At 45.3% G+C, this 26,428-nt stretch overlaps 1 protein-coding gene across 2 annotated transcripts in view; it reads left to right on the top strand.

Annotated features, from left to right (window-relative positions):
* Positions 1–26,428, top strand: part of GDPD5 (glycerophosphodiester phosphodiesterase domain containing 5) — a 1,185,048-nt gene that overhangs the window by 922,751 nt on the left and 235,869 nt on the right. For both annotated transcript variants that reach the window (XM_069640071.1, XM_069640072.1), the window contains 3 exons: positions 8,986–9,084; positions 21,649–21,742; positions 24,657–24,802. In XM_069640071.1, the coding sequence (XP_069496172.1) occupies positions 8,986–9,084; positions 21,649–21,742; positions 24,657–24,802 (339 nt within the window). The remainder of the gene's footprint in view (positions 1–8,985; positions 9,085–21,648; positions 21,743–24,656; positions 24,803–26,428) is intronic.

Here is a 26,428-nt window from a genome sequence, read left to right as displayed (position 1 = left end):
GGTGCTCTTCTTCCCTGCCAAATGCTGTCTCTCATCTCTTCCTCTGCCTATCCAGTTTCCACCTGACACTCTTCCGTACTCTTCAGCTAGAAACCTCAGCGTAATCTATGACCCTTCACACACTTTCACTACTTTCATCTCCAAAACTGGAACAGCTCGCCTCAACAGCCTAACTATTATGAAAATGAGGCACCTCCTTCCTTTCAACAACAAGCATCTCTTTAACCACTCTTGTCTTCTCTGAACTCGACTACTATGCCAGCATCCTCTTTGGTCTCCCCAACTAAACTTTCTGTCTCCCCGATAAGATCATTAACTTCTCCCTTTGAACTCCTTTACTTCACACCTATTGCTTTGTACCGTCACCAGGCTGGCTGGCTAACAATACAAAACAGTGCCAGATTTAAATTTCTTCTCCTGGCTCACAAATCTATCCATGGTAAGGCACCACTGGATCTATCCTCCTCTGCCCAACTCTACAAGTCTTCTTGAAATCTCTGCTCTGCCTCCTCGACTACCCTTGTAGCTCCTCACCCTCCCTGTGCTTCCTCTTGCTTCCGCTCTTTCTCTCTTCTTGCTCCACTTTCATGGAATTTTCTTCCCGCAGACCTCTGAGACTCTGTCCAAATGAATTTCATCAAAAACAAACTAAATGTCTACTTCCTCGCCTCCTAGTTACCCTCTTAACCTACATTCCGACATTGTTTCCTCATCTCTAACCAGCCTCTGTACCCCATTTTCTTTGCCTCCACTCTAGCACTTCATCTATCATGGTCACATCCCAAGCACAGCTGGCCACACTGCCTAACTGCACTTAAAAATGTATAATGTCCAATGTCTGTTGTCCTTAATCCATGTATGTTCACTTAAGTATTGTCCACGGTGACTGTTCCATTTACTCCCCCCCGCAACCTGGTCAAAATGTCCCTCCAACTCAACCCATTGTAAAGGGCTCACTGCTTCCCATCAAATCTGATTTCTTATATATTGTAGGTTCTTTTGTGATCAAAAGAGCATTGTTCCTCCCTGTATAAATAACAAAATAAAAATAGACAAGCAACATCCAATATGACACCCAAAGTGAATGTTTTCCTTTCATATAGAGGAAACATTACACCGAATGGATTCTCATTCTCAAGCTGTTATGATATGATAAGGCATTTATAACGCGCCTGTACACAAGTGTTTCAAGGCACGATGAGGCAAGGGGTGGGAACAAAGGGAGGACAGACAGCGATCCTACTGGGCCAGGATCCACTTCAACCAAGGTTACAATTAAAAGGCTTACCTTATAAAGCCAGCCTAGTTATTTAAATATTACAATTTAACACCACATTTAAATTACCAACATGTTTTTATATTTACTTCAAGCTTTATTAAAGAAAGAAATATGTATTTCCCCACCACATCTCTAAAGCCTATATTACTGTTACCATGACATGCTATTAGCGTTTAAGACCTCGGGGGACGGGGGGGGGAGTCACTAGGCCTCATTTCAACTGTGGCAGTCCGGAAATAAGGGGGGCGGTCAAACAAGAATGGCACCCTTTCCAGACCGCCACACTCCAACTCTTCCTTTCTGGGCCATTGTGCTCGGCAGGTCTGACCTGCCAGGTGCAACAGCCCCGGTAGACAGAGTTGTCATGGAAGCACCGTTAGCAACAGTGCCAGTGCTAAAATGTCCCCATTCCCATGCAGTCCGGGAGGACTGCATGGGAATGGGGACTTACAATTTCCGCTGCCTGATATCTCGGGCTGCCAGAACTTGTAAACGTTGTTACGAGTTCGGCAGCAACCTGCTGGTAGCACCGGCGAGTTACTGCCAAACTCGTTATGAGGTCGGCTGTCACTTGGGCAATAACCTGGGGATGGAACATTGTCCCACGTTAATGACTCCCTCCCTTGGACTATAAGGATATCTTAATTTTTGGATGACTTGCTAGGGGGAAGATGTTTGGAGTAGGTTGGTGAGCTAGAGGTTCCTTCCTCCCTCACATCCAGCACCTTGCCATGGTACCCCTGCTCCCTCTTTCTTCTCCTCACGCTGGCAACCCTCCATGGGCTCTCCCCCTTCTTCTGAAGCCAAAAACCTTGGAATCATCTTCGAATCCTTTTTTCTTCCTCCCTCACATTCAGGACCTTGCCAAGAAGGACCACTTTCATCTCCACCTATTCAAAGAATCCTTCCTTTCCTCACTTTCCCCCAGCAGCTCAACGTCTCTAGAGTTCTGGTTCTCTCTAAGCTAGACTACTTCAAAAGCTTCTTCCTTAATCTACCCTCTTCCTCTCTATGACCCCTCAGCTTATCCAGAACAGGGCTGCAAGACGTATCCTTGGCCGCAAGCCCAGGGACTGCATCTCTGTAGCCCTAAAATCTCTCCACTCGCTCCCGGTTGGTGGAAAGTATCGGATTTAAATCCCTCTGCATTATCCATAAGGCTGTCTGGGGACCACACTATCTATAACTGGCTCTCAATAAATATTCTCCCTCCAGAGCATTACATTCCTCTGGCACTCTCTCTGTGTATCAAGGCTTCGCTAAACAGCAAGCTGTTGGCCGCTCTCTTTCCTCGGCTGGCTCCCTCCTATGGAACATCCCCCCCTTCTTCTTCGTCTTGAGCCGGTCTCCTCAAAATCCGGAAGCTCCCCAAGACTTTCCTTTTCACCTCCTGCTTCCCTCCCCCTTCTTTGCCAAACCCCACAGTCACTGAGATTGATGACCAGGGCCCTTATGTGTTCACCTGTGTCCTGGCCTCCCTCCCCCAATTGCCTCTGACCCCTGCCCACTCTCAGCACTTGTCTTGGCGCCCATTGGCCGGTGCTGTCACAGGCCTCACTTAACAGCTGCTTACTACTTACTCCCTAGCATTTCCGTCAGTGGTATTCCTAGCACTTATCTGCCCCTACTACATCCCTTCTCTTTCTCTGCACTTGCATGCTCTGAATGCTCACAAGGCCTAGTAGGACCGCCTTGCTTTCATTGTTATATATGCCTTTTATTCCGATGTCCCCTCCCTGTGGGAGCTTTGATACACAATTAGCTTCATGTATAAGCGCCTTACAAATGCACAATAAATAAATAAATAAATAGAGCTGTGAGGCTCAATAGCGAGAGTTGGAGGTTGATGTGAGAATATCAGGGAAGCAAGAGGGAGAAGAGATGCCATCTGAAGAAGAAGGTTGGAGTTTGGAGGGGCAGTATTGAGGACATTACAGGAGGGGGTTCATCTGCTGCAAAGGAGGTCAGGAGGTTGGAGGGGACTAGAATGACTACCATCTGGGCAGGAAGACGGAAGAAAGGTGGAGGGGAAGATAAACCCACACGACCTGATAAGGCGGCAGGAGAACAGACGACCCCTCCATTGATCTGAAGAACAGGGATGTTCCAGAGGTTTAGGTCAGTCGATGGCAGACTTCAGATGCAGTAGAGGGGTGAGCGATGGTGCAGTCTCACTGAGAGGTAGGAGAAGGATTTCCCCAGTGTCCAGAACCCTAGAGCAGGGAGGTGGTCAAATGAGAGCAGAGTCTGCGAGTCTATTCCTCAGCCCTTGGGGGAGCAAAGCACTGTGAATATGATTCTATGGTACTTCGAGCTTTGGAGGAGACCCTCACACTGTCACCAGTCTGGGACATGTGGGCCTCATGCGACCTGTACCCTGGATATAGAGGAAGGTTGTTTGGGACCCTCTGAACACCTACAACGGAAAACTATGGAACTTTGGAGCGAGACCAGAATGTTGTAAAAGACTTTCTTTTAGTCTTGGTGCGTGGTTGCAGAATCAGCCTGACCTGCATTTGGTGTGTAAATAAAACTTTGTCATCTTAAAAGCTCTGTCCTTGTGCCAGCCTCTTATGCTGCCCATGACTCATAGGTTACTACTGAATCCTGCTTTGCACTCATCTGTGTTGTCTTGCTTTGTTGTTCAGCTCTTCTAATACCCCTGTTGGCTCTTGCAGCTCTGGACACTCGGCTTTAGTCTGCTTTTCTGGTGTTGTCTCTCGTGTTTCCAGCTTCCTTGTTCCATTGCACTTTCATAAACAGATATAGGTTTCGTGGCCATTAATCTTACCATACGCTCTTGTGTTTGGGGTTTACCCTTTGGAGAGGTGTCCAGCTGTCGCTCATTTGCAGGTGCAATGGAAAAATGGCTACCTGCAACTGAATGGGAGAGAAGGAGTTCGACGCACTCACATTGAACATGTGTCAATGCACATGTGGGTTGTACCATGATGCAGCCTGCTTTACAAAGCATAAAAAACAGAACCATGCTTATGCAGCGCCTTGCCATGCTACAACATTGTGCATGCCAGATATGGGATAAGGGCAAATTCGCAGGAACGAGCTTTACTCCTTTTAATATGATTGGTTAAAATGTTTAATATAGATGTCAACCATACCCATTCCATTTGGGAGTAGTTAGTCCAGACCTGATTTAAGTGTTGCATTCTGGGACTTATACTCTTGGAGGTTCACATCATAATACCTGGCCTACAAGCCCCGGAATGCAAAAATAAAACCAGGACGGGATTACCCTCTCCCGAATGAAATGGACAATGTTGTCATGTTTGAATGATCTTTTTTCCAAACTTTGACACCACTTTCAGGAAAAAATGTGAACCATGCTTTTTTCACCTATTTTCGCCTCCCCATGTTTTTGTATTTCTTCGTGATTGTTTGTCACTCATTTTGTGTGGCAGGTCGCGCGTGGCAGCAGCTGCAGTTTGGATCTAATGCACTTAGTACCCACAAGTACAATGCTTTGTTAATCGGCCGGGCCCCATGTGTCCGGCAGTAACAGCATGAGTATTTGTTGTTATTATCATCATCGTTATTGGGATATTTATTGAGCATGGACCTAGCTTCGAGAAGCAAGGGAGCGCTTTACAATCATAGGGGGAAGAACAAGGTTAGGGTGCAGAAATATAAGGGAGTGTGGAACTACTGCTTAGGGAGGGCAATTGTCAGAAATGGATCTACTAGGAACCTGGGGATAAAACGTTTGGCATACATGATGCTTGCCTTCCTGTTTTACGACCATAAATGGGAGAGATGTCGAGCCAGAGTGTGGGCGAGGGAAACTAGAGCTCGACAGGTTGGATGAGACAGAGAACGGCCCTGGGCATCTCAGATCCAGTGCTCGCGCAGGCTCAGTTATGTGAAGCAACCAACAAATAAGGGCCTCTGTTGTACACCCAGCAGCGCCAGTACATGACCATCTACCTATATAGTGCATCAAGTCAATCAAAAGTGACACATTGTAAAATTCGTAATTGTCTGATCTTTTCCCTTAAGGCTCAAGAAGCTTACCATTCACTGCGCTCTATTCGGTGAAATCAGTGAATCATTTTGCTTTTTCTAATTAGCTGCTCCTTACCTTAAGGCAGCATGAACCAATCCGACTCCATCTCCAGGTTAAAATTCTCTTTGCGCTGATGATTGACTGAACACACATGTGCTTGCAGACCAGTGAATGAACAATGTGCACACCACGCGCTGGAGAGTTTAAATTGGGTGAATTGCGTCACTGCTATGCCCTATGGCATCCCAGCTCGTGCAGATCAATGAGCTGAATAGGAAATGTAAACGTTTCAGTGGCCCACTCAAATCCATCTGTCCATCCACTGAAATCAAGCTACACACTTTGCACTTTATTGATTTTAGTACAATGTGGAGCATGCATGTATTAGCTAAGTTGAAGACCGACCTACACTTACCAAAATAAAAAATGGCCCACATGGGTTGCCACTGCCGGACCCGTTCGGCCCATGCCCGAACGCCCGACCATCCAGTTCAATGCTGGTTTTTATGTGCGATTCAGTCGTCTGGTGGGGTCGACTCTAGGATTTGTTGTGTCCTGAGTTGTGGATTGTTTGTTTTCTGTTGCAGTAGAATTGTAAGTGGGGAGGTAACGGGAGACGTATGCTGGTTTTGTTCTGGCCTTAGTCCGGATCTTTACCTGGCTTAGTGGTGGCTGTTGGGAATGTGTTGAGGTGTTGCAAATTCTAGTAAATGGTTCCAGTTTGAGGGGTGTGTGCTTTTATTCGTCTTTGTTTTTTTGTCCTACTTGAATTCTGGCATGTTTGTGGTCTTGATGTGTCAGGCTGTTGTGGCTCGGTGTTTTCGTTGGTAGTCTTCCTGCTTGTGCCACTTTCTGATGTTGGTTTCTGTTGGTTTTGATCTGACTCTGTGTGACATGGGGTGGTTTAAGTGCGAATGCCGGTGCCTCTGTGGTTCACGATTTGTGGTGGCTTGCTTTGTCCCAAGTGTTACGGGTTTGTCCTTTGTTCTGAGTATGAGACCCTCCTGGGACGTCTTCTTTCTTTGCCTTGGTGGTCTATCGATGTGCTTTAACATTCAGTGGCATGTGCCTCGCTGTGTTTGTAGGATTGTGGGAACTAGTTTTCTCCTTGGTTTTGGATTCGAGTTTGCCCTATATTCCTGGGGTGGGTGCCCTCTTGGGTTGATTCCTTTCCTGTATCAGTGATGGATCAGTGAGTTGCAACACACAGTGGCGTCTGGCTCGCTGCGGTTGTAGTGTTCTGGTGGTGGTTTGTCTTTTCTCTGCAGTCTTGGATATGGGTTTTGTCGTATGTTCCAGGGCTGAGAGCCCCCTGGGTTTATTGCTTTCCTGGTCTGAGGGGTAGGCCGATGTGCTGCAACACACAATGGTGTCTGCCACAATGTGGTTGTGGCATTGTGGTGGCTTGCTTCTCTCCGGGTCTTGTCTCTTGGTTATATTTTTAGATTTGCTTAAGATTGATTGGGTACTGAGACGTGCAGCGTTTTGGGCTCCCAGGGGTGGAAGTGCTCTTGTGGAGCTTGTCTGGTGGTTGTGTTATCGATTTGGCTTGGCACCTTGGATTTAGTCACGGGTGGGTTTTGGTTGGGAAGTTACAGTGGTCATGGTTCCAAGTGGACAGATTTTGAGTGGGTTTGTTATGAGGGTATATCCTGGTCAGAATTTTGTTGGTATATGCAGAGCTGTGGGATTCAGATGTGGTGAAGCCCTGCAGTGTTGAAATTCAAAGGTGGTTTGTTAAGCAGAGCTTGAGTGTGCTGCTCCCCTCTCAGTAGTATACTTCAGGAGTGGTGCAACCTACCTGCCGCAAAGTTTAAATGAGGGCAAACCAGCTGCGCCGAAATTTGAATGTGGCGGCACACACGCCGCAGAAATTCAAATGTTGTGCAAGCTATGCGGTAGCAACATTTAAATGTGCTGTAACCCATGCAACAGTGGCGTTAACGTGTGGTGCAACTCATGCAGCAGCAGGATTCTGTGGAGGATTACATTTGGAACATTCTTTGAGGTACAATGTAAGTGTGGCAAGGACCACAGTGGTGATGTACAAAGAAGCCAACCTATATTTGGGAGGCACAGCGCACTCTGTGTTAATGCATGAACAGTGGCCGGACTCAATTTGGCAATCTCACCTTTGGAACACTCTGGGGCAGAATGCAAGTGTGGCAGGACGCAAACATTGGTGAGATACAAAGCAGAGAAAAAAACCTACATTTGAAACACAAACCTACATTTGGAGCACTCTGGGTGCAAGTGTAAATTGTGGCAGAACACAAGCCGTGGCGAGATAACGGAGTAGTAAAACCTACTTTTGGGACACTTTAGGGAGCAGAATGCAAGTGTGGTGACAACGCAGGCCGTGGCGAGATAACTGAGCAGCAAACCCCACATTTAGAGAACTCTGGGGGCAAGATGCAAGTTGTAGCAAAACACCACAAGTGGCGAGGTAACAGTAGCAAAACCTACATTTGGAACGCTCTGCAGGGCAAATGTGAGTTTATGGTAAAGCACAAACAGAGGAGACTTAATGTGGGAAACCTACATTTGGGACACTCTGAGGGCAAAAGCAGGTTGTGCCAGAACACAAGCAGTGGCTAGATAAAAGAGCAGCAAGACCTGCATTTGGAACACTTTGGGGGCGGTATGCAAATGTGGTGAAAACACAAGCAGTTGTTAGATAACAATGCGGCAAGTTTGTGGGGAAACCCAAACAGTGGCAGGATACAAAGCAGTGAAGTTTATATTTGGAACACTTTGGTGGCAGAAAGCAGTTATGATGAAGTGGTGGCAGGATACATGCAGCAACAATTACCTTTTGGAGCACATTGAGGCAAGTATGAAAGTGTGGCAGAAAGACAAGCAGCGGTGAGATAGCAAGTCAGCGTCCCTTACCTGAAGTAGCTGTATTGTGTGGAGTCAGGCAGGGCTGGGGCACCAGGGCGAACAGGCAAACAGGGATGCTAGGCGCTCAAAGGTAGGCACCCTTTGCTGGCAGCCCAGGCAAGGCTGCCCTGGGCGAGAGCTTTAAATGTGTGATTCTAGGTCTAGTGACCTGGAAAGACCAATTGGATGTCGCAAGGATGGGCAGTGGGAGGGGAGTGGAGGGGCTGGCTCGGAATGGGCTGGGTAGCACAGAGTGGGTGCTTTGGGCCGTAAGAGCCCAAAAGGTCAGATTCAGGAGGCAGAAAGCGCTACTCGGGTATGCAAGACAAACGCTCAGTCTGAGGTTGAAACTTCATATTTGCAGATGGCCTAGTAGATAGATGACTTTCTGTGGTAAGAAATACCTGTTGCCTTGGGTGCATTTTGCTAGGTGCTTCAACACAGCATGTGCTTTATAAAAATAGCACCAGATTCCTTCAGAGTTATTTCAAAATGGAAGTGGTCTAGTCGTTCTTCATGTTTGTGACCAGCCTTGATGGTGTTGGCTTGGAGTATTCTGGGAAGGATACCTTGCATTCTGCCAATGGTTGAAATTAACCCTGTTTTGTGGCTCTTTGAGAAATCATCATCTGTGGTTTCTTCGTGGTCTGCTTATCGATACAATTGATGAGGCTTCTCAGTGCACATTTCCCCCCATCCCACAATGGGTCCTTTTTTAGTTTGTGTTCTTGAGTGTAACTAAAAACAATGTTTCCAGATATGTGCTTGCCTCTTCTTAACACTCCCTTCTTTTTGCCCTTAGATTGGACTGGTCACTATCTTCATAGCTACTATCGTAGCCATGTCGAGCATAGAGCAGCTCTGGGGAGAAGAATGGGACATGCTCATCCTCTCGTTTCAGGTAAGTGGCCGCGTGCCGGGCAGAGATGGGGAGCAGGAATGTTCCAAAGTCGGGTGGTGTCCATGTGAAAGACAAAGTTCATAGACCCATTCCAGAATCACAAACACACCTGCCAAAACGATTCCGGAACAATGTAAATATGGCTTTAATTTTTTTATGAATAACTATCATATTCCCATCGCCTCGGATACATATTTGATATTTATTTATTTGATATTTGAGTATTTCTTACGCGCACCAGACAGAAAACTGCATTCGGGTGCAGATGTTCGCTAAAGATTGAATATTTTGCTGTGATGGCCTATAAATGCCCTGGATACTTAGATTTATTTAAAAATGAAGGTTTTTAATTCTTTTTTGAACCTTGCCAATGTAGTGCATGATCGTATACCCATAGGCAGCTGGTTCCACAACTTAGGACCAAACACAGAGAACCTCCTGTCACCTTTGGAAGTGCACTTTGTCCGGGGGACATATACCAAGAGTTTGTCTCCTGATCTGAGGTCTCTAGTTGGGTAGTACTGGAGGATTCTCGTATTCAGGTATCTGGGTGCGAGTTTGTGATAACACTTGTACACAAGACATGCCACCTTAAATTTGATGCAATTTTCCACCATCAGCCAGTGAAATGCCTTCCGGGATGTAGAAACATGGTCTCTTTTACCCAGGTGGGCAGTTAGCCTAACTGCCGCATTCTGGGCCCTCTGTAGACTCGACATTTGTTTCACAGGAATCCCTGTCATGAGACTATTACAGTAGTCAAGATGGGAGTTTACCAGAGCTCCCACAACCACTGGATGATCTTGAGGTGTTCAAAAAGGGAGTACATTCCTAAGCAAACGCAGGGAGTAGTAGACTGCTTTTACTTTGGCCCCTACCTGGGCTTCGCTGGCCAGATTTTCTTGCCAGATACACCGAGATTTTTCACTCTCTTTGAAAACGGGTTGTTTACACCTAGAATCTGTGGAATTATGTTTGTTCCTTCCTCTCTGTTTTTTTTTCTCTGTTCTAAATAATATTACTTCTGTTTTGGCTGCGTTAAGCTGTAACTGGTTGCAAGCCATCAATTTGTTTATATCTTGCATACACCTGTCTATCCCTTCAAATGCCTCAGACAGATTATCTGTCTCCACATAAATCTGTATCGTCAGCATATGAATGGAATCGTAGGCAGGCTGTGTTTCCTCAAGATATCAAACAGCGGTCGAATATATAGGTTAAAGATCAGAGGTAAAAGCGCTGAACCTTGGGGGACTCCACATCTCAGTTGTATTAACTCTGAGAGGAATGCTCCCACATACATACATATATCGGTTATTTAAAGTAATCATTTTTTACATTCTTAAAATGTTCTTTCCTGTAGGTTTCATCACATACATCTGAAAAGCAGTTTTTAAAATGAAACCTTTCTTCGACAAGTAATGATAAATCATTTCTGGGTTCCAAGGCTGAAGCAACTAGGTGATATGTCTGCCCACCTTGTTTGGGGGGGAAGGAGGGCATGCAATTCACTTAAAATTCAAAGGTGTATCCATGGCACCTTCTTCCTAAAATTGAACCACCATGGGACTGTGAGATCTCTTTGACCAAAATGGCGCAAATCTGGGAACTGGCTCTAAAGCATATGTTCAACAGCGGCATATAAAGCAGATGTGGTCTTTCATCATAACTGCAACCCTTCACGTTTGCGCCGAGAAGAATTGGATTCCGCGTTTCAAGTCCTGCATGTCCCCATCATGCGTGTCCCTCTCCCACTATTGTTTAATATTTATGTACTAGTGTGAAAGCCTGTGTCCACGGGTCAAAGTCCGTGAGGAGAGAAATGTTCAGAGTGCTAATGTTATTCCTAAAACAACAGCTCTCTCTAGCGGTGACAACAGGCAAAGCGGGCAGTCTATACTGCGCATGACTGCATCAGACAGACCAACATCTGGCCTTTTATTATATGGTATGATATGCAAAACTGAATAATGATGGGTGAAAGATTTTTGAATAAATCATAACAAATGCATTGCAAGGTCGCAACCTTTCTTCAGTGGACCAGAAGCAACTTTAAACAGGTTTCGGTCTCATTGAATATCATCAGAGGGATACAGCTTGGGTCTCTTAGCACAGCAAGCTCATGATCCACGTCTGGGCATACCCGTCTCAGTTAGGGTAATTTATGAAAGACTAAAGGCTTTAGGGTTTTGAATAAATCATAAACACATGGTTATCTATCACCACTCTCATCTTATCCGCTCTTACTCTTTCGTGTTCTGTAATTAAGGTATATTGGCATGTATGCTGGACTGTACTGAAGGGTACCGGCCTAGTGATCAAGATCATGAGCCCAAGCACAGAAAGCACCTTCAATGAGGGTGGTAGGCTGTTACAACCTGGTAAAACCCACCAAATATTCCATTATGGATATTTACAACTCTGCTCAGTCTGTGGTGCAATGGGCTTTTTTTGGTGGAAAAATAAACAGGCTGCAGCAACCTTGCAGCTCATGTTTGTGCAACACATACAGCCATTATGGAACATGTGGAAACGGTAGTCAAAATATCTCCACGCTGGCCCTATGCAGGGAAATGGATGATGGCGTCCTTGGAGTCTGCTAAATGAGGGCAGTGGGTGTAGTCACTGCAGGCAGGTGAGAGCAACAGTGGGGCAATCTGACACGGGACACACAGATGTAGTTGTGAGAGGCAAGGTGGGTGGTGCAAGAAGCTGAGCAGCTAAGCAAGCTGCTCTGAGCATTGGCATACATCTGTAAGTAATTCCTGTGTATTCCCTGCCTTTCTGTCCTGTCCTGGGCAAGGACGTACACTTCCCTAACTCCAGGCCAGTGACAGATCCCAAAGGATCCAGCTGATCAGTAAGGGAAGCTATGCAGCCTTAGCATAAAATGTATGTTAGGACAGGAGATGGGCTACGCCATGAGCCCTTAAATTGAACATTGCAATGTAACACATACACCAAGGTCGATTTCGTAGGGATCTTAAATGGGACCCCTTTTCATTTATAACAACTCAACACATAACTCAAACATTTCCCACTCTATCAAACCCACTTCTCTGTAGACCTGGCTTGATTCACCTCTGAGGGATCTTCCTCCTTATACCACCCTCAAAGGATCAAAGGTAGACCCTTACGGTGGAACTGATGGAACAGATCCCTACTTCCTACCTGGCATTAACCACTGTGGAGATGGCTCTACTCCCAAGGCAACCTTGGACAGGCCGCCAGTATCACTTCCCTGCTCATGCCAGGGTACGTCTAGTTACCCCATCTGTTTCACCCCCAAGCCTTGCCTAAATTCCTACCTAAATCTATATACATCGTATTCTTAATCATTTGCCCAATCATCTTAGTAACTAGAACTATAATTATACCCCTACACGTGCACACTTAAAAAACATAGATATAGATGCATTTCAAATGATACTAAAATAAATATACATTATAGTACATGGAGGTGGCTGCTGCATTCATATTCAGCCACCCCTTTTCAGTACCAGAGGTACTGTATGATTGTTTGGTGGTGGAGGGGTTCTGGTCTAGGCATTGTTATTCAATTTGTGGTTGGTGCCCCAGCTGCGAGCAGCCTGCACCAAATCACTGTTTTTCAGATGTCCCGTCCACCTTGTGGGGCTTAATATTCACTGCCATGCCCCCCCCCCCGTGGCCACAAGGATTTTCTTTGGTGGTCCTATCTCCTTGGGGTATGAATCAACACTTACTAATGCGCCATATCTTTTTATGATTTGTTGTACCATTTATTCATCATACGACATTTATAAGTCAAATTTGCATAATCTGAATCTTTTGTACATCCTGAAAGTTGTTTGTTACAACAATACTTTTACAATTCCCACCTACACGTGTTTCAACCTTCAACTTTAGGTCTTCTTCAGGGCTTCTGCACCAATAACAAACAACATGTATTTTCACACATAGAATTATTTTGAATGACATTCATCAATGATAATATATTGCTATGAACCAAACGCCATGTCAACGTCTATTCACAAGGAAGAGGGGAGGAAAAGTGAAATATTTTTGTATAAGAAACCAAGAATACTCATCAAATTCAATAAGCCTGTTGACAATTTTTGCATTTGAATATTCTCATATGCATGTTGCACAAACAGCTTAAGGTGATCCATTAATAGTCCAATAGTCCATCAGGGATAATCCTTATTAACATTAAACCTTTCTATTAATGCACCGGTGTAGACTTAATTCATCACCAATGATCAATTAAGTGTCACATTTGCGAACTACATTCATGCCAATTCATCTAATTAATACATTTGTCCAATTCACCTTCATGATAGTATTGCTATTTCATACCTTTATCAAGTTCTTGCCAATTATATGTTTCCAATTGACCTATTTACCAGGGCTCTTCCAGTCTTGCTCTGGACCTCAGCCCCTTGACTGTGTTTCTTCACTCTTGCATGGGTTCCTGTTCCATGTGCTTTGCTTGTGTGGGCCTCATCTAACTTCATATGGGTCCCAGACCTTGGTGTGCTGCTTTTGCTAGTTCTTAGCCCCTGTTTCACTCAATGTCCTACTGAACAGACATAGTGTACTCTCCTGCCAGCGACTGTTCCACATATGACATTTTATAAAGTTTGCTTCAGCTTTTACAATTCCTTCATTCCTTTCTGCGTCTCGGGATATTGGTTCTTACCAAGCATATCCTTCACACTCTCTCCTTGTGAGATCCTTTGGGTCCAAGACCCTCCTATGTCGGCTTTGCCCCTTTGGATCACTTGGGGCCCAGACCCCTTTGTATTGGCCTTTGTAATCCCTGTATGTCAAGAGTTTCACCGATAATGGAAAGTCTCTCTCACTGATGCATGATTTAGTGGCACCTGTGTTGACCATTAAGATGAATTGCTTATTATCTCAGTGCCCACCCAAGGGTTCCTCGTCGGGATGGGTAGTCATGGACAGGACTGGACATGCAAGAGCTCTCTGTGGGCTGTCCTAATCAGGATACATATTAGTACCTGGGAATGTGAAGGAAGTTCCTCCCATGACACTGACCCCTCGGTAAGGTGCTACCGTTGCATTCAGCACTGTATTGGGTGTGGGCATTTGGCCTCCATACAAGGGCTCTGCTGAGCTGCTTGCGTTTGCACATTAGGCAGTGCTTGGGCCTACATATGTAGGGGTTTGCTTGCAACTGGGTGTAGGCCTGGTGTATTTAATAGGGTATGGAGGTGAACCTCAGTGGCTGCGGTAGTGCTGGGGCGTGTTGATTGTATTGTGCTATACCCCGCCCCCTGCCTGCTCTACACTCTTGCAAAATGTCCCCACTTCCTGCAGTTCTAACACTGAGAAGGTCCTATACCACCTCTGGGCCCTGTTCTGCCAAGCATCCCTTTTTCCCCATCTGCTCCCTTGAAATCCTCCTCTTTCCTGCAGCTGACCTCTTGGTGCCACTCTGGCTACTAATGTGGGGGTCCGCCACTGCAGTTCCTCTGTCCTCCACCTGGCCAAAATGCTGCCATCCTTACATCTGCGCAAGCTTCAGCCTGCTCTGCTGAATTTGTCTGTGTTTGCGTCACTGCACCCTCCATTGCTATTTTAGCTAACTTCTTCATCAGTTTTGCTTCAACTGACTTCAACTTTTGAGTTGTTTCTTTTTTTAAACTTTAATTCTTTTGCAATGGTGTATTATTATAGTCTGGATCTCGGGCCACCCATTCACCTCTATGCCGACTATCTTGTCAAGCGATTTTTGGAATTCCTTGGGCAATCCCTTCTTGATAACAAAAAAGAAAAGAGGAACTGATCAGTCCCACTGGTAACCAGTCTCCACTCGCCACATCTCCGGCACTTTTAAAATGTACTGGGAGGCATCTTCATCGTCCCCTATGGTGTACTGCATTATAGACTGCAAGTCTTGTGTGTTAGGATACGGCTGCCGCAGTGCTCCCCACACCTGCACTCTATATCGTTAAACGGGACCCCATCATGCACGTCATCGTGTAACTTCACTCTTGGATACCCTGCCTTTATCCACACTTCCCCAGCCTGGTCTCCCACAATTGCAACAAGTAAACTCTTCATGTCTCCCACCACCAAAGGTATTCCTGCTGTCTGCTACTCAAATGCATATATCCATTTCCCAGCCCCAGAAGTAAGGGCTAGGAGCATTTAAAAAAAATCATTATTATCCATCTGTGCCCTTGGAACATAATGCACCATTCCAGGTCCCTTATGCAACAATGACAGCTGTGTGCCCACTCCCTGCCGCGCTTTCCGTCCATCACTTCCCTTTATCCTACACTTATTTCCATGTGTGTGTGGCTTGAGTCACGGCCCTAGGACTAGGCCTCAATTTCAATATGGCTGCCACTATCTAAAGTAGCGTTTAATTCCCTATATACTGTAAAGCTAAGGCATGCACCACCCTCCCCGCACTGTAGCCCCAAGTAACACCCCTTGCCCTGAGCCTCTACGGTACACTCCCAGGCCTATGCCACATACGAAAGCGCATGGGGATCTGGGTCGATCGCCCCCCCCTTCCTAACACCATCCAGAAAACCATCATGTGTCGCCACACCTAGTTTGAGAAAAACACTAGAGACCTTGCAGTTACTGACGACTCCTTCCAATTGGAGGAATGCTTTCTCCCGAGCCATGCTCCCTACGCTTGATTTGAACTCCCAGAGAGTTGCTCACCCAGCTACTTCCATCTGTGATACAACACTGTTTGCACCAGCAAGAAACCCTAACTCGGCATGCCCAAATTCAACCACTAACGAAAGCTGTCCCCCAGTGCTGGAGGTCACTGGCAAACACTTCTCAAATTCCTGGAGGCAGCATGTCTATGTTGATGCAGGTGGGTGTGATGAATCGGAGATGATTCTCCCAGAAAACAAGGCGTGGGACCCTTCTCATGTGGTCAGGGAAAGGCAGACACTTTCTGATCCTGACCCTTCTGGTGGTGTTCTGAGGGAGGAGCACATAAGGGGAGAAGCAGGTCAGGAGAAATGGGAAACCCCCTTTCTCAACTTTCCCCAAGACCCTACCCTTCTAATGGCTTATTGTGAAAAAGCAAAAGATAGAAAAGCTGATTCTTACATTATGGATGCCAAGTCCCATAATCGCCAAAGTACTGGGACACAGAAGAGGGCTTGAAGAGGCACGAAACTGCAAAGTGCAGCTTATTAGTGGAAATGACCAACACCTGAGGGAGACTGGGAAGCTTAAAAATCCCCCTTAGTTGCAGGCCATTACCAAGGAGTACAAACAGAACAGTAGTAGGAAGTGGAGGAGTTGTGAACTGTCCACGTTGCAGCAGAATCTGGAGGAGAATGAAGATGCAGGGACCACTGGCCAGTTTTGAGCAGTTGCCGGTCCTGAGAGGGGTCTTTGTCTCTGGATGCCTTAATTGCAGAGGTCGCTCAGCAGGAAGCATCGGTGCTAGAAGCTTTCCCACTGGAGACCTGAGTTGCAGAGGTTGCGCAGCGGGAAACATTTTAAAGGTTTTAGCCGAAGTAAGGCTATGTCCGGTGGCAGGTGAGCACTGGAGATTCTTTGGAGCAGGGAACCCCTTGTTCGAGGGGTGCGGGCTGCAGGAGAATGAAGGAAGCAGGTTTCCGTACAGCGAGAAACAGCTGAAGAAGAGAACCTGGCAGCAGCGAGGCAAACTGACTTGCAAGCCAGATCCAGTGATCTCACTCAGATATTGTGACACCGGAGCGCTTGATAACCACTCGCTTGCCCAGACTGGGTACCTTAACTTTGGAAACAATACACATAGAGCAAAATTCAAAAGGAAAAGTAATTTTAATTACTGAACTGACAGAAAACAGATAAATCATTATTTTGTAAACAAAGCTGACTTGGAAGGGACCAAGTGAAATAATAAGAGCTTGATCACCAGAGCAAAGCAGTGTGATTGTCTGCATGTGGGTCAGGTTGAAGGCCAGCAACAAAAGGGGCCAATATTTGGAGAACCCAATGCAAACTACTATTGCCAAAGCCAAAAGAGAACTATAATAAGGCAATTTAAAGCAAAGAGGGGGCACATGGGAATCCAAATGTTTGTAAATCCTATTGCCCATGTTTTTAGAAACTCATAAACGGAACTGGCATAAACCCACATTGCCAAAGAGTTGGAGTGAAACAGAATTATTGCCAGCATTTGTTTAAAGAGGAAGTGAGGTAAACATGAGAGACGCGAAGGCTGCCTTTCTGGTAGAAGTTATTCAGAAGTAGTGGAGCATATATTGCAGAGTGTGTGTCAGTCACAAGTGTATAACAAACCGCACCAGTTTGATTCTTGTTTTCCCTGAAGAAATTCTTAAACGTGATGTTGTGAGGCAAGAGACATTGCTAAATTGTATAATAAACCGCACCAGTTTGATTCTTTTTTTCCCTGATGAAATTCTTAAACGTGATGTTGTGTGAGGCAAGAGACATTGCTAAATTGTTGGAATCTGATGTTTAGAAGTATTTGCAGTTAGTAGTTTATTCTGTTCTGGCAGGAGAGTACACCAGAACAGAGAACTTTGTATTAGTAGCCCTGGCAGGTGAGTAGACCAGATGGAAGTTAATGAAATACTGTGACATGGTGTGGAAAAGTATTAAAAAGAAGTGGTAGAACCACTAAGATGTCTTGGTGAAATATTACGGAAACATCCTGACAAATGTATATTGTTGATGCAAGTGTTGTGTAAACTGCCACAGAAGTATCTAACATTGTCAGAATAAGTGTGTTGTTGGACAACAATTCTGACAAAGACAATGTGTTAATCCTGATGAACTAAGGAACTAAGGAAGTCTTCTTGGTTTATAGGAAGAAGATTGTTTTGAGTTCTTGATATCACAAGTGGAAGAGGAAAAATCTTGTTGAACAATTCTGAAGTATTGAAGCTTTTGTTGTCAAGTTAGAATCTAAAGAACTGCATTGGAACTTTGTTCCAAAAGAATAAGGAAATTCGGTCTTGTAACTGTTGACTCGAGTCCTGCTTGAATCTGGGGGAAGAAGAATTGACACAAAGAATAAGTAGAGACTAGATCTAGCCCTAAAGACCTCAGAAGGAGTGTATTATGATCAACACACAAGATCAAAGGTGACCATTCATTTGCGTAGGGGGATTATATCGCATTGTAATAAAAGGAAAGGTTCAAATTCCTCTTTTAGCGTGTCAAAAACTATTGTAGAGGCTTGTGAAGAAGAACGATATTGGTTATAGAATGACGATTGAATCCCATAAGGTCAATATCCCACGTAGTAATGTACCTTAATAAAGGTATATCGTTCATGAATCATAAGCCATTTCATTTAAGCCATGTGATGACCCTTTACACAGAATGGTGGTGTCGCCATGGCCCTACATGTGTGGCCACCATTTAGGTGCTGTCTCGTGGGCCATGGCAGCAGCGGTGTGTGAGGGGCCTTTCCTGGGGCCAGGGGAGAACATTTCTGGGGACAAAGGTGGCACCCATAAGAGTTAAAGGACGCCGCCTGAAGTGCTGCGACAGGGAAATGGACATTACCTTGACTTCTGGTCTACCTTTTAAGAGTAGAGCTTCCAGGCACCTCTCCCTCATTCCTCATCAGGCCTGCCTGATGATTGCTCCCTCACACCTCCCCAAGCATGTTTTCTCCTCTTTGGTGTGAGGGTGTTTTTGTATTCTGGGCCCTTTATTGAATGTCTGTTTTTCAGGGTAGCTGTTAACTGCGTTTATGTAATTTAGAGCAAATTGTCACATTTTTTTTAATTCTATTGGCGTTTATTGATGGGACCATTGACCATTTATGAACTTGCTCTATGATCTACGTTGTGCTTTGTTGGCTGCTTCCTGTTGCCCAGCAGGCAAGAGTGGATGGTGTTCCAGGTCCTTTGGGAGGCCCAGGCTTGGGTCTTTCACTGTCCGCTCTGACCTTTTCGACTCAGACAGGTGGTAGGCCAGCAGGATACTGGTGGGTTGGACATGTTAACTTACTTTATAGAGGGAAATAACCCTAATCTTATATTTTATTGTAACATTTTATTGGAAGTGCAAAGTCATTTTACATATATTATGCTGATTTTAGTGATAATAGTTTTTTATGGATGCTGTTTTCATGTTTTAATGTTGTATTGTATGATATATACTTAAGTTGTACTTCTTTTATTTCTCTTTATTGTTAAATGTTGCATATACAAAGCTTAATTGTTCAAGAATATTAAACTAAATAAATACATGAACTTACTTGCAACTGTAGTAATCAGACGGGGTCCCCATCAAGTATTTGCATACAATGTTGCTTTATTAAATGCAGCCTGTTTACCTTCAAAATGGTTGTAATTCTTATTCTTATGGAGCTTCCAGAAGCCATGGCATACACAAGTGCACCCCCTATGAATTCCAATCCCAAGCACAATGTTCTCACATCGATCAGGCTCCCTGGTGCCTGGGCCTGAGTAGCAAAGACCCTCAAACTCTGTGATTGATCACAGGCCTTAGAACCCAGGTAAGCCCGAAGCGGCTGTATATCTAACCTTGAGCAATCCAGTGGTCGAAGTGTACGAAAAGAAGTAGTGGAACTATGTTCCCTGCTGGCCTGCCCCTGCTCCCCACACACCCCATCGCCACAACCCCTCCCACACACAATACACCCCCCAAACACATTCACCTGCTGTTTAAGGGAACGCTCAGCGCAGTGCACTGAAGGTGAAGGTTTCAACTTCTCCCTACACTTTTATTTTAAAACAAAACCATTCCGGAAAGGTTTCTTTTTAAAATAAAAGTATAGGAGCTGTACAAGGTAATTAAAAAAGTATAGGAGCACCGCTCCTGACCGCTCCTGCTCACTTCGACCACTGGATCAATCTTAAGAGCAGCGTCCCCGTGGGTGAATTGTTGACCATGCAAGGTGATGCAGACTTTGTTGAGACTGCGTCCTCTAGTATAAGGTGTTCAGAGCAGGCATTGAGTTGCATTGGTTTTAGTTAAATATAGAGTAATGTGCCCTTTGGGATTATTGTTATATTCCATTAACCGTGGCTTCTTTTTGCCTTGCTTCCTGTTTGTCTTGTTGTCATTCGGCTGAGCCATGTCCCTGTAATCCCCTCTGGGGATGCTTGCTCCGCCATTATCTTTTTTTAATGCATGTAAAAAAATCCTAGATTTATTTTGTGACGCAGCAAGCTTTTTCTAATTTTTTTCAAATGCACGTGCGTCGATGGTTTACCAATTTTAGTTGCAATTGCTGGAACAACAATCCCACTCTGCTTCTTGAGACTGGTTCTACTCAGAAGCTTGTCATTAATTGCAGCCTGAATGCTAGATCTAACCAAACTCCTATGTGGGCGATCTGGAATGGATCTAAAATGTGTAGCACTTTACTCCAAATATGTCGGAGAGGGAAACGTTAGAATTAATTGTTTGTTGTGTCAATATTGATGTCTGCTTGAATAAAGATCCAAGTGGGCAGTGCTGCAGAGAAATTGCCTTAGAACCTGACGCATCCGTCAAGGTTTTATCAGTGATAAAAGAAAAGGTGGATGAAGCGAATGAGTTATATTGCACCAAAAATGAGGGCGTCCTTGAGTTAATCATGTAAATGTCTGCATGTCCTACAGGTGCGTGGTTGGGACGGGAGGCTGATGGAGGCTCCCCTGGATTGTTAGTTTCAGATTTCTTAGTCTGGAAGTAGTCAGTAATTCTTGAACTAAAATTGTTCTTTGAATTGCTAGTCAGTGGAGGATTTATCAACACTCCAGAGGAAGGCGGGGTGAGGAGGGACTGGGTTTTGCTGCAGAACCTGTACATGCTCTGGAGAGGGTCAATAGTCTTGAGTGAAACGAGGGGAGGGGCTGCTTATCTACTCCCATCTCCAACTGCGCGTCGTAAAAGTGCACATTGCGCGACCGGTCGATTTTAATGTCTCTACCCCTCTCTCCAGCCGCAGTCACTGCGTCTTCCTGCTTCAACTGCAGTTGGCGTGCGCTTCACGGTAGATTTTAACGTCTCCACCCCTCTCTCCAGACAGAGTTGCCAGCAATCAAGGAGCACACTACAGTCAATGAGTCTTCCACATTTATATAAAGATAGCAGTCACAAAAATACAACCAACAAATCCATAGGCTCTTAAAACCATAAATAATCAATTGCTTCTACTATTAGACTCCAAATCCGCGGAAGGCGCAACATTATCGAAACTAACAATAGTGTTACGCATCTCAAACGTACCGTCGGCTGCTTTGATAGGTTGCCGTAAGCAGCGCATATAGGCTAAACACGGCTTCCTACGCAGCGCAGCTATTTATCCTTCATGGTTTGACGTTTCTTTTCCTCATGTGGAAGTGCTGTTCATGATGGGAGGACATTTTAGCAATATTCTTTTCGCTGAGTGCATCCATCTTGTGTCCCCAGGATTTATTGTTTGAGGGAATGTAGTTTATGGCACTAAGATGGTGTTAATGTAGTCTCATTCCTGGTCCTACAAAGCTCATTTAGATCTGAGGTATGTCCTGTGCTTTTACAGTTAATGTGTTCTAGAAGATACCCACATAGATAGGTAAAATGCTGTGTTGGGTAACCTAGTTTCTCGTTTCCTTCCAGGCCACCGCTCCCTTCCTGCACATAGGAGCGATAGTTATTGTCACTTTGCTGGCTTGGCTGATTGCTGGACAATTTGCAAGATCAGAAAAAGCTTGTAAGTATGAGTACATGTGTTGCACGTTTGCAGGTTCTATAGCAGAGGCATTGTGTTCTTGCTCAAGCGAACGTACCCTTCCTAGACGGTACCTGAAGTATGCTGAAACCACCTGGGGCAAAGCCACTGACAATTAGTATCATTTATATTGGTAATTTCTTCTAATCTAGGCGGTATCAGGTAATAATGTCCCCATACATAATGTCCCTGGGAAAAGCCATTGGCAACATTATATAAAGGTGCCTTTATATACGGGGACGGGATGCAGGGATGTCCTCTGCTCCCCCGCATGGTCAATGTAATTCCACAAAAAAATGTGACTTTTCTGTCAGGAGACATTTTTGCGGGGACATTATTACATGGAACCATCGAGGCATGGCATCCAAGCCATGTAAGGAACATTCATGCGCAGTTTGTTTTCTTTCTTTCTCTACCAGGTAAGATTGCTCACTTCTTTATGTTCGTGCTGCATAGGTCTGTAGATTGTTTGGGGATCAAATCTAGGTGGACCCCACTCAACGGTCACCCTTCTGCTCTGCAAAAACTAGGCGTTTGGGTGATACTAACACTTGTTATCACCGAAGTCGAGGGAGATTGGCATTTGCTGTGTGCGCTGCAGGCTGTTTTACTGTAGTTCTCACCTCACATAGCTCCGCGACATTGCAAACCAGGCAATCTCGCCATGAACCCCGGTTCTTAGAATGCGTGGAATCCATAAGTATTGATCTCTCACCCTTGCACAAACGTTACTCTCTCTGGGATGCCAAGACTGGCATTACAACCGATTTGCTTCGAAGCAGAGTAATGCTTGAGATTCCTACTACCGCATGGCATACACTACACTTTACAACATCCGCCACCGCCCACCCTAACTCCCCACTGATACTGTGTTACTCACATTCACTCACGTCAATTCATTCTCCTGCTTTTTAGTTTGGGCCATTAGGTGGCGCTTCTGACACCTATAAGCCAAAACTATTGCATTTGAGTGCAGATAGGAAGGAATGACATATTAGGGGGGACACAAGGGTGTTGCTTGGTTATTAGCCCACCCATTGACTGCCATTGATAATCTCTATGGCCATTCCCGCCCAGTTCCTGCCCTGCCCCGCCCAAAACACCTCCTTATGGGAACACTTTGCGCTCCCTTTAATCAAGCCTTAACCCTCAAACTTTGCCCTCGAAGTGCCTGCCAGTGTTTTTTCAAATCAATCGTCTCAGAGTTAATGACTTAATTGTATTACACCAGTAACGGGTTTACTGCTCCAATGTCTTAACCATGTCTGCATCCAACCACTCGATTTAGAAGCACTATCACGGAAGTCCTGTTAAAAACAAGCATTGGCAAAGCCAACAGTTTTGGCTTGTGGATCAGTATTAGGTATTTGCCAGGTCCTGCTATTATATGCCTAGGTATTTGCACCATTTTGCACCCGCTACCATCAATGGTCATTTAATACTGCTACGGCTGTGCCTGGCAAGTGCCTTTCCCATGATATGACATGGCATTTATAACCCGCCTAGACACAAGTGTTTCGCACATGCATACACAAAAGCCCAAACTGTTGACATTGGCAATGCTTGCTTCAAGATGGCACATTTTCTTCTATGCCTATTGCTTTCGGTGTATTTTTATTATGTGGCATTATAATGGGTGTCACGTCAAAGCAAGTAATGCACAGAACAGACATGCACACAATTAGAAAGGGGAAGTAAACAAGGAGTGGTTGGTGAAAAACACCTGGAGAAATAAAAGCAAGCAATTGTAAGCATACATAGAGATGAATAGCACATGGGAAGAGACCTGTAACCTGTCTCGGTGCTTCCATCCCATCCTTGCATTAGTTCCTCCTCTACATGCATTTACATGTTTCTGCTGATTGGGCACTTCAGAGTTCACTTAAAAGCAAACCCATTTATGGAAACCATGACACCCACTTCCTGGTTTATCTAATGAGTGTCTCCATGTTGTGGCGTGGGCGTAATTTTAGGGGTGGACAGGGGTGTCCCCCCAACTTTAATGGCACATCATTTTGTCCCCATTCATTTGGCTGGAGCACCTTTTCGTCAGATTTCATGTCCCTCCCAATATTTTCAGCAAAGTTACTCCACTGGCCTTGTAGGCCATGGCGGATAAGGGATTTGTTTGTAATGGTTTGCCAGCAATAGTCTCCATCACCAGATCTTTTAACACCAGCTACCTCCATTGAAGAACAATCCAATATTAAGTTGAATGTAGCTAGCTCTGTTGTGCCCGAAACTCCAACTCCCACCATCCCTAGCTAGCATGGAAATAGTGAGGGATCATGAGAGTTGTAGTCCAAAACATCTGGAGAGCCACAGGTGGCAGAATACAGAATACTGTACTAGAATACAGAAGACAGCACCAATTGTGGAAACTGAGAATCCCACAAAGTGATGGATGACAATGGCTGAGCCCTTCTTAAGCGCTGGGAATTCTTCTTGTTGGATTCCTGTTCCATGATTGTTTAGCAGCTCTGTGGGGCCAAGGCACAAGGGGGCAAGCAATGCATTAGTCAGTCCTGAGCTGCCCTGAAGGGAGCAATCTAGCCCAAGCTGCTTGCCATGTCCAGTGCAGCACAGAAACACATGGAGCTCCAGATGCATCCTGTAATTCTGGGCCTCAGAGGTGAGGTGCAGCTTCAGTCCCTAGCCAAGGACCCATATAAGAGCATACCACCCCCACTTGGGAAGACTCACCCGGAAGGCCAAATGGAAATGCCTGAGCTAATACTTCACATTTAGGAGTTCCCCTGGGCGGCGTTAAATTCTATTGCTTTAGCTCGCCTGTGCTCCTACAGAAGGGTCTCAACCTATGCAACTTATTCTTGACTGGTATTTATTGAATGACACCGTTCTGCACTGTCACATAACCTACCTTTGTCCCCTTCAGTGTTTCAGGTTTTTATATTCATTATCTATGTAGCCGTCGTAGTTGCACTTTTCCTGGTTCCTTTGACCATCTCCTCCCCATGCATCATGGAGAAGAAATATCTTGGGCCAAGACCGACGATAATTGGCCATCGAGGAGCACCAATGGTAAGTGACGTCATGGTCTTCTAATTTTACCTTAATAATTTTTGTGCATGACCAAGTAAAACCAATCAAATTTGATAGCCTCTTTTTGAAAATAAATCATTTGCATGAATCCTTTGAATCTGTCATCCTCCATTATATCTTCGTTTGTCTTTCAAATAGCATGAATCTGTTTATTTTCCGGGGATTACTGTGTGGGTACTCTCTAGATAGTCCTATGGTAGAAAGCAATGCCTTGATCGATTTTTGCATTTTGGTATCCTGTTCCGGATAGATTGCTTCTGAGTATGTTGGTAAGGTGGATTTGGGGGGGCGGGGTGCTGCGCAATAGACAGAGTACAAATAGAGGATGGTGGTGAAATGAAAAAAAAGGAGCACTGGTTATCGGGTAACATTCCCCGCAACCAGGGTTTCATGTTCGTTATCACAGCCATTTGGGTTCTCGCAGTAAATGTCTTTGGACGATCAGTTCCGCACCGACTCAAGTGCGGAAGTCTTTCTGGATGATGAACATCTTTAAGGATTTTGAGAATGTAAGATGTATTCCTTCTTGGTTCAAGGATACGGCTTTTCCAAAGGGTAGAATGCTGTAGGAAAGTTTCTGGGCAAGCGGTTTGTTCTGATAGGCTTGTCTTTTGGGTTATAATTGATGCCGGGGGCTTGCTTTCGATGGACAGAGCGGTTTTGGAGGTTAACATTGTTGTAGGTGTGCATCCAGGTAGTTTGGGCTGCTGCCACCTTTATGGGTCATATCAAATAATTTGAAGTCAGTCCTATATTGAATAAACCATACATAAACCACAATTTCAATATACAGTAAGCCCTTTTAAAATACAATATCCTGGCTCTTACTGAGACATGGTTCATGGATAGCTCAGGCATTGCTTTTGACTCCCTTCTCCCTGATGGCTATAAGATCATCTCCAAGTCTGACCCTGACCGTGCTGGCGGTGGGGTTGCTCTGATCTTCCCTGAGTGGGTCCCTTCTTCCCTCATACCCACCCAGCCTTACTATTCCTCCGAGAGCCTGGTCTGCAAGCTGGTTTTCTCTCCCACCTCCTCTCTGATCATTGCTCCTTTCTACAAGCCACCCAGCTCTTCCACCCTGTCCCTCTCTGAATGGGCTGTTTTTCCTCCTCTCTCCTCACAACCACTTCTAAACTACTTTTTGTGGGTGACTTCCATATCCACCTTGACTCTTCAACCACAGCATCCACTCTCTTCCGTGGCCTCTGCTCCTCGCTTTCCCTCTCCATTCTCCCTTCTGGTCCCACCCACACAGCTGGACATACTCATGATCCCTTCATCCACAGTGATCTTTCACTCTCCTCCCCACTAATCACCCCTCTCTCCTGATCAGACCACTCCCTCCTCTCTTCTCACCTGTGCTCTCTCTGCCCTCTGACAGCATCTCCCCCAGCTCTGCCAACCTTGTTCATGAACATCTGTCTGATGAAAAGAGTGTCAATTGCTGCCTTCGCATCTACCTTCACCCCCCTCTCTCCCCAGTACCGACTCTACCTCTGACTCTGCCCTCAGCAACCACCATCTTTCCATTACCAACACCCTTGTCATTCTTGCCCCAGTCATGAGGATCCACCTGAAACATGCCTCCAAGCGTAACACCTG

The sequence above is a fragment of the Ambystoma mexicanum genome, chromosome 7q (assembly GCF_040938575.1).
Source record: "Ambystoma mexicanum isolate Mex_15411 chromosome 7q, UKY_AmexF1_1, whole genome shotgun sequence".
In the NCBI taxonomy this organism is placed as follows: domain Eukaryota; kingdom Metazoa; phylum Chordata; class Amphibia; order Caudata; family Ambystomatidae; genus Ambystoma; species Ambystoma mexicanum.
The sequence above is the reverse complement of the archived record's forward strand: the minus strand, read 5'-3'. Positions and strand labels throughout refer to the sequence as shown.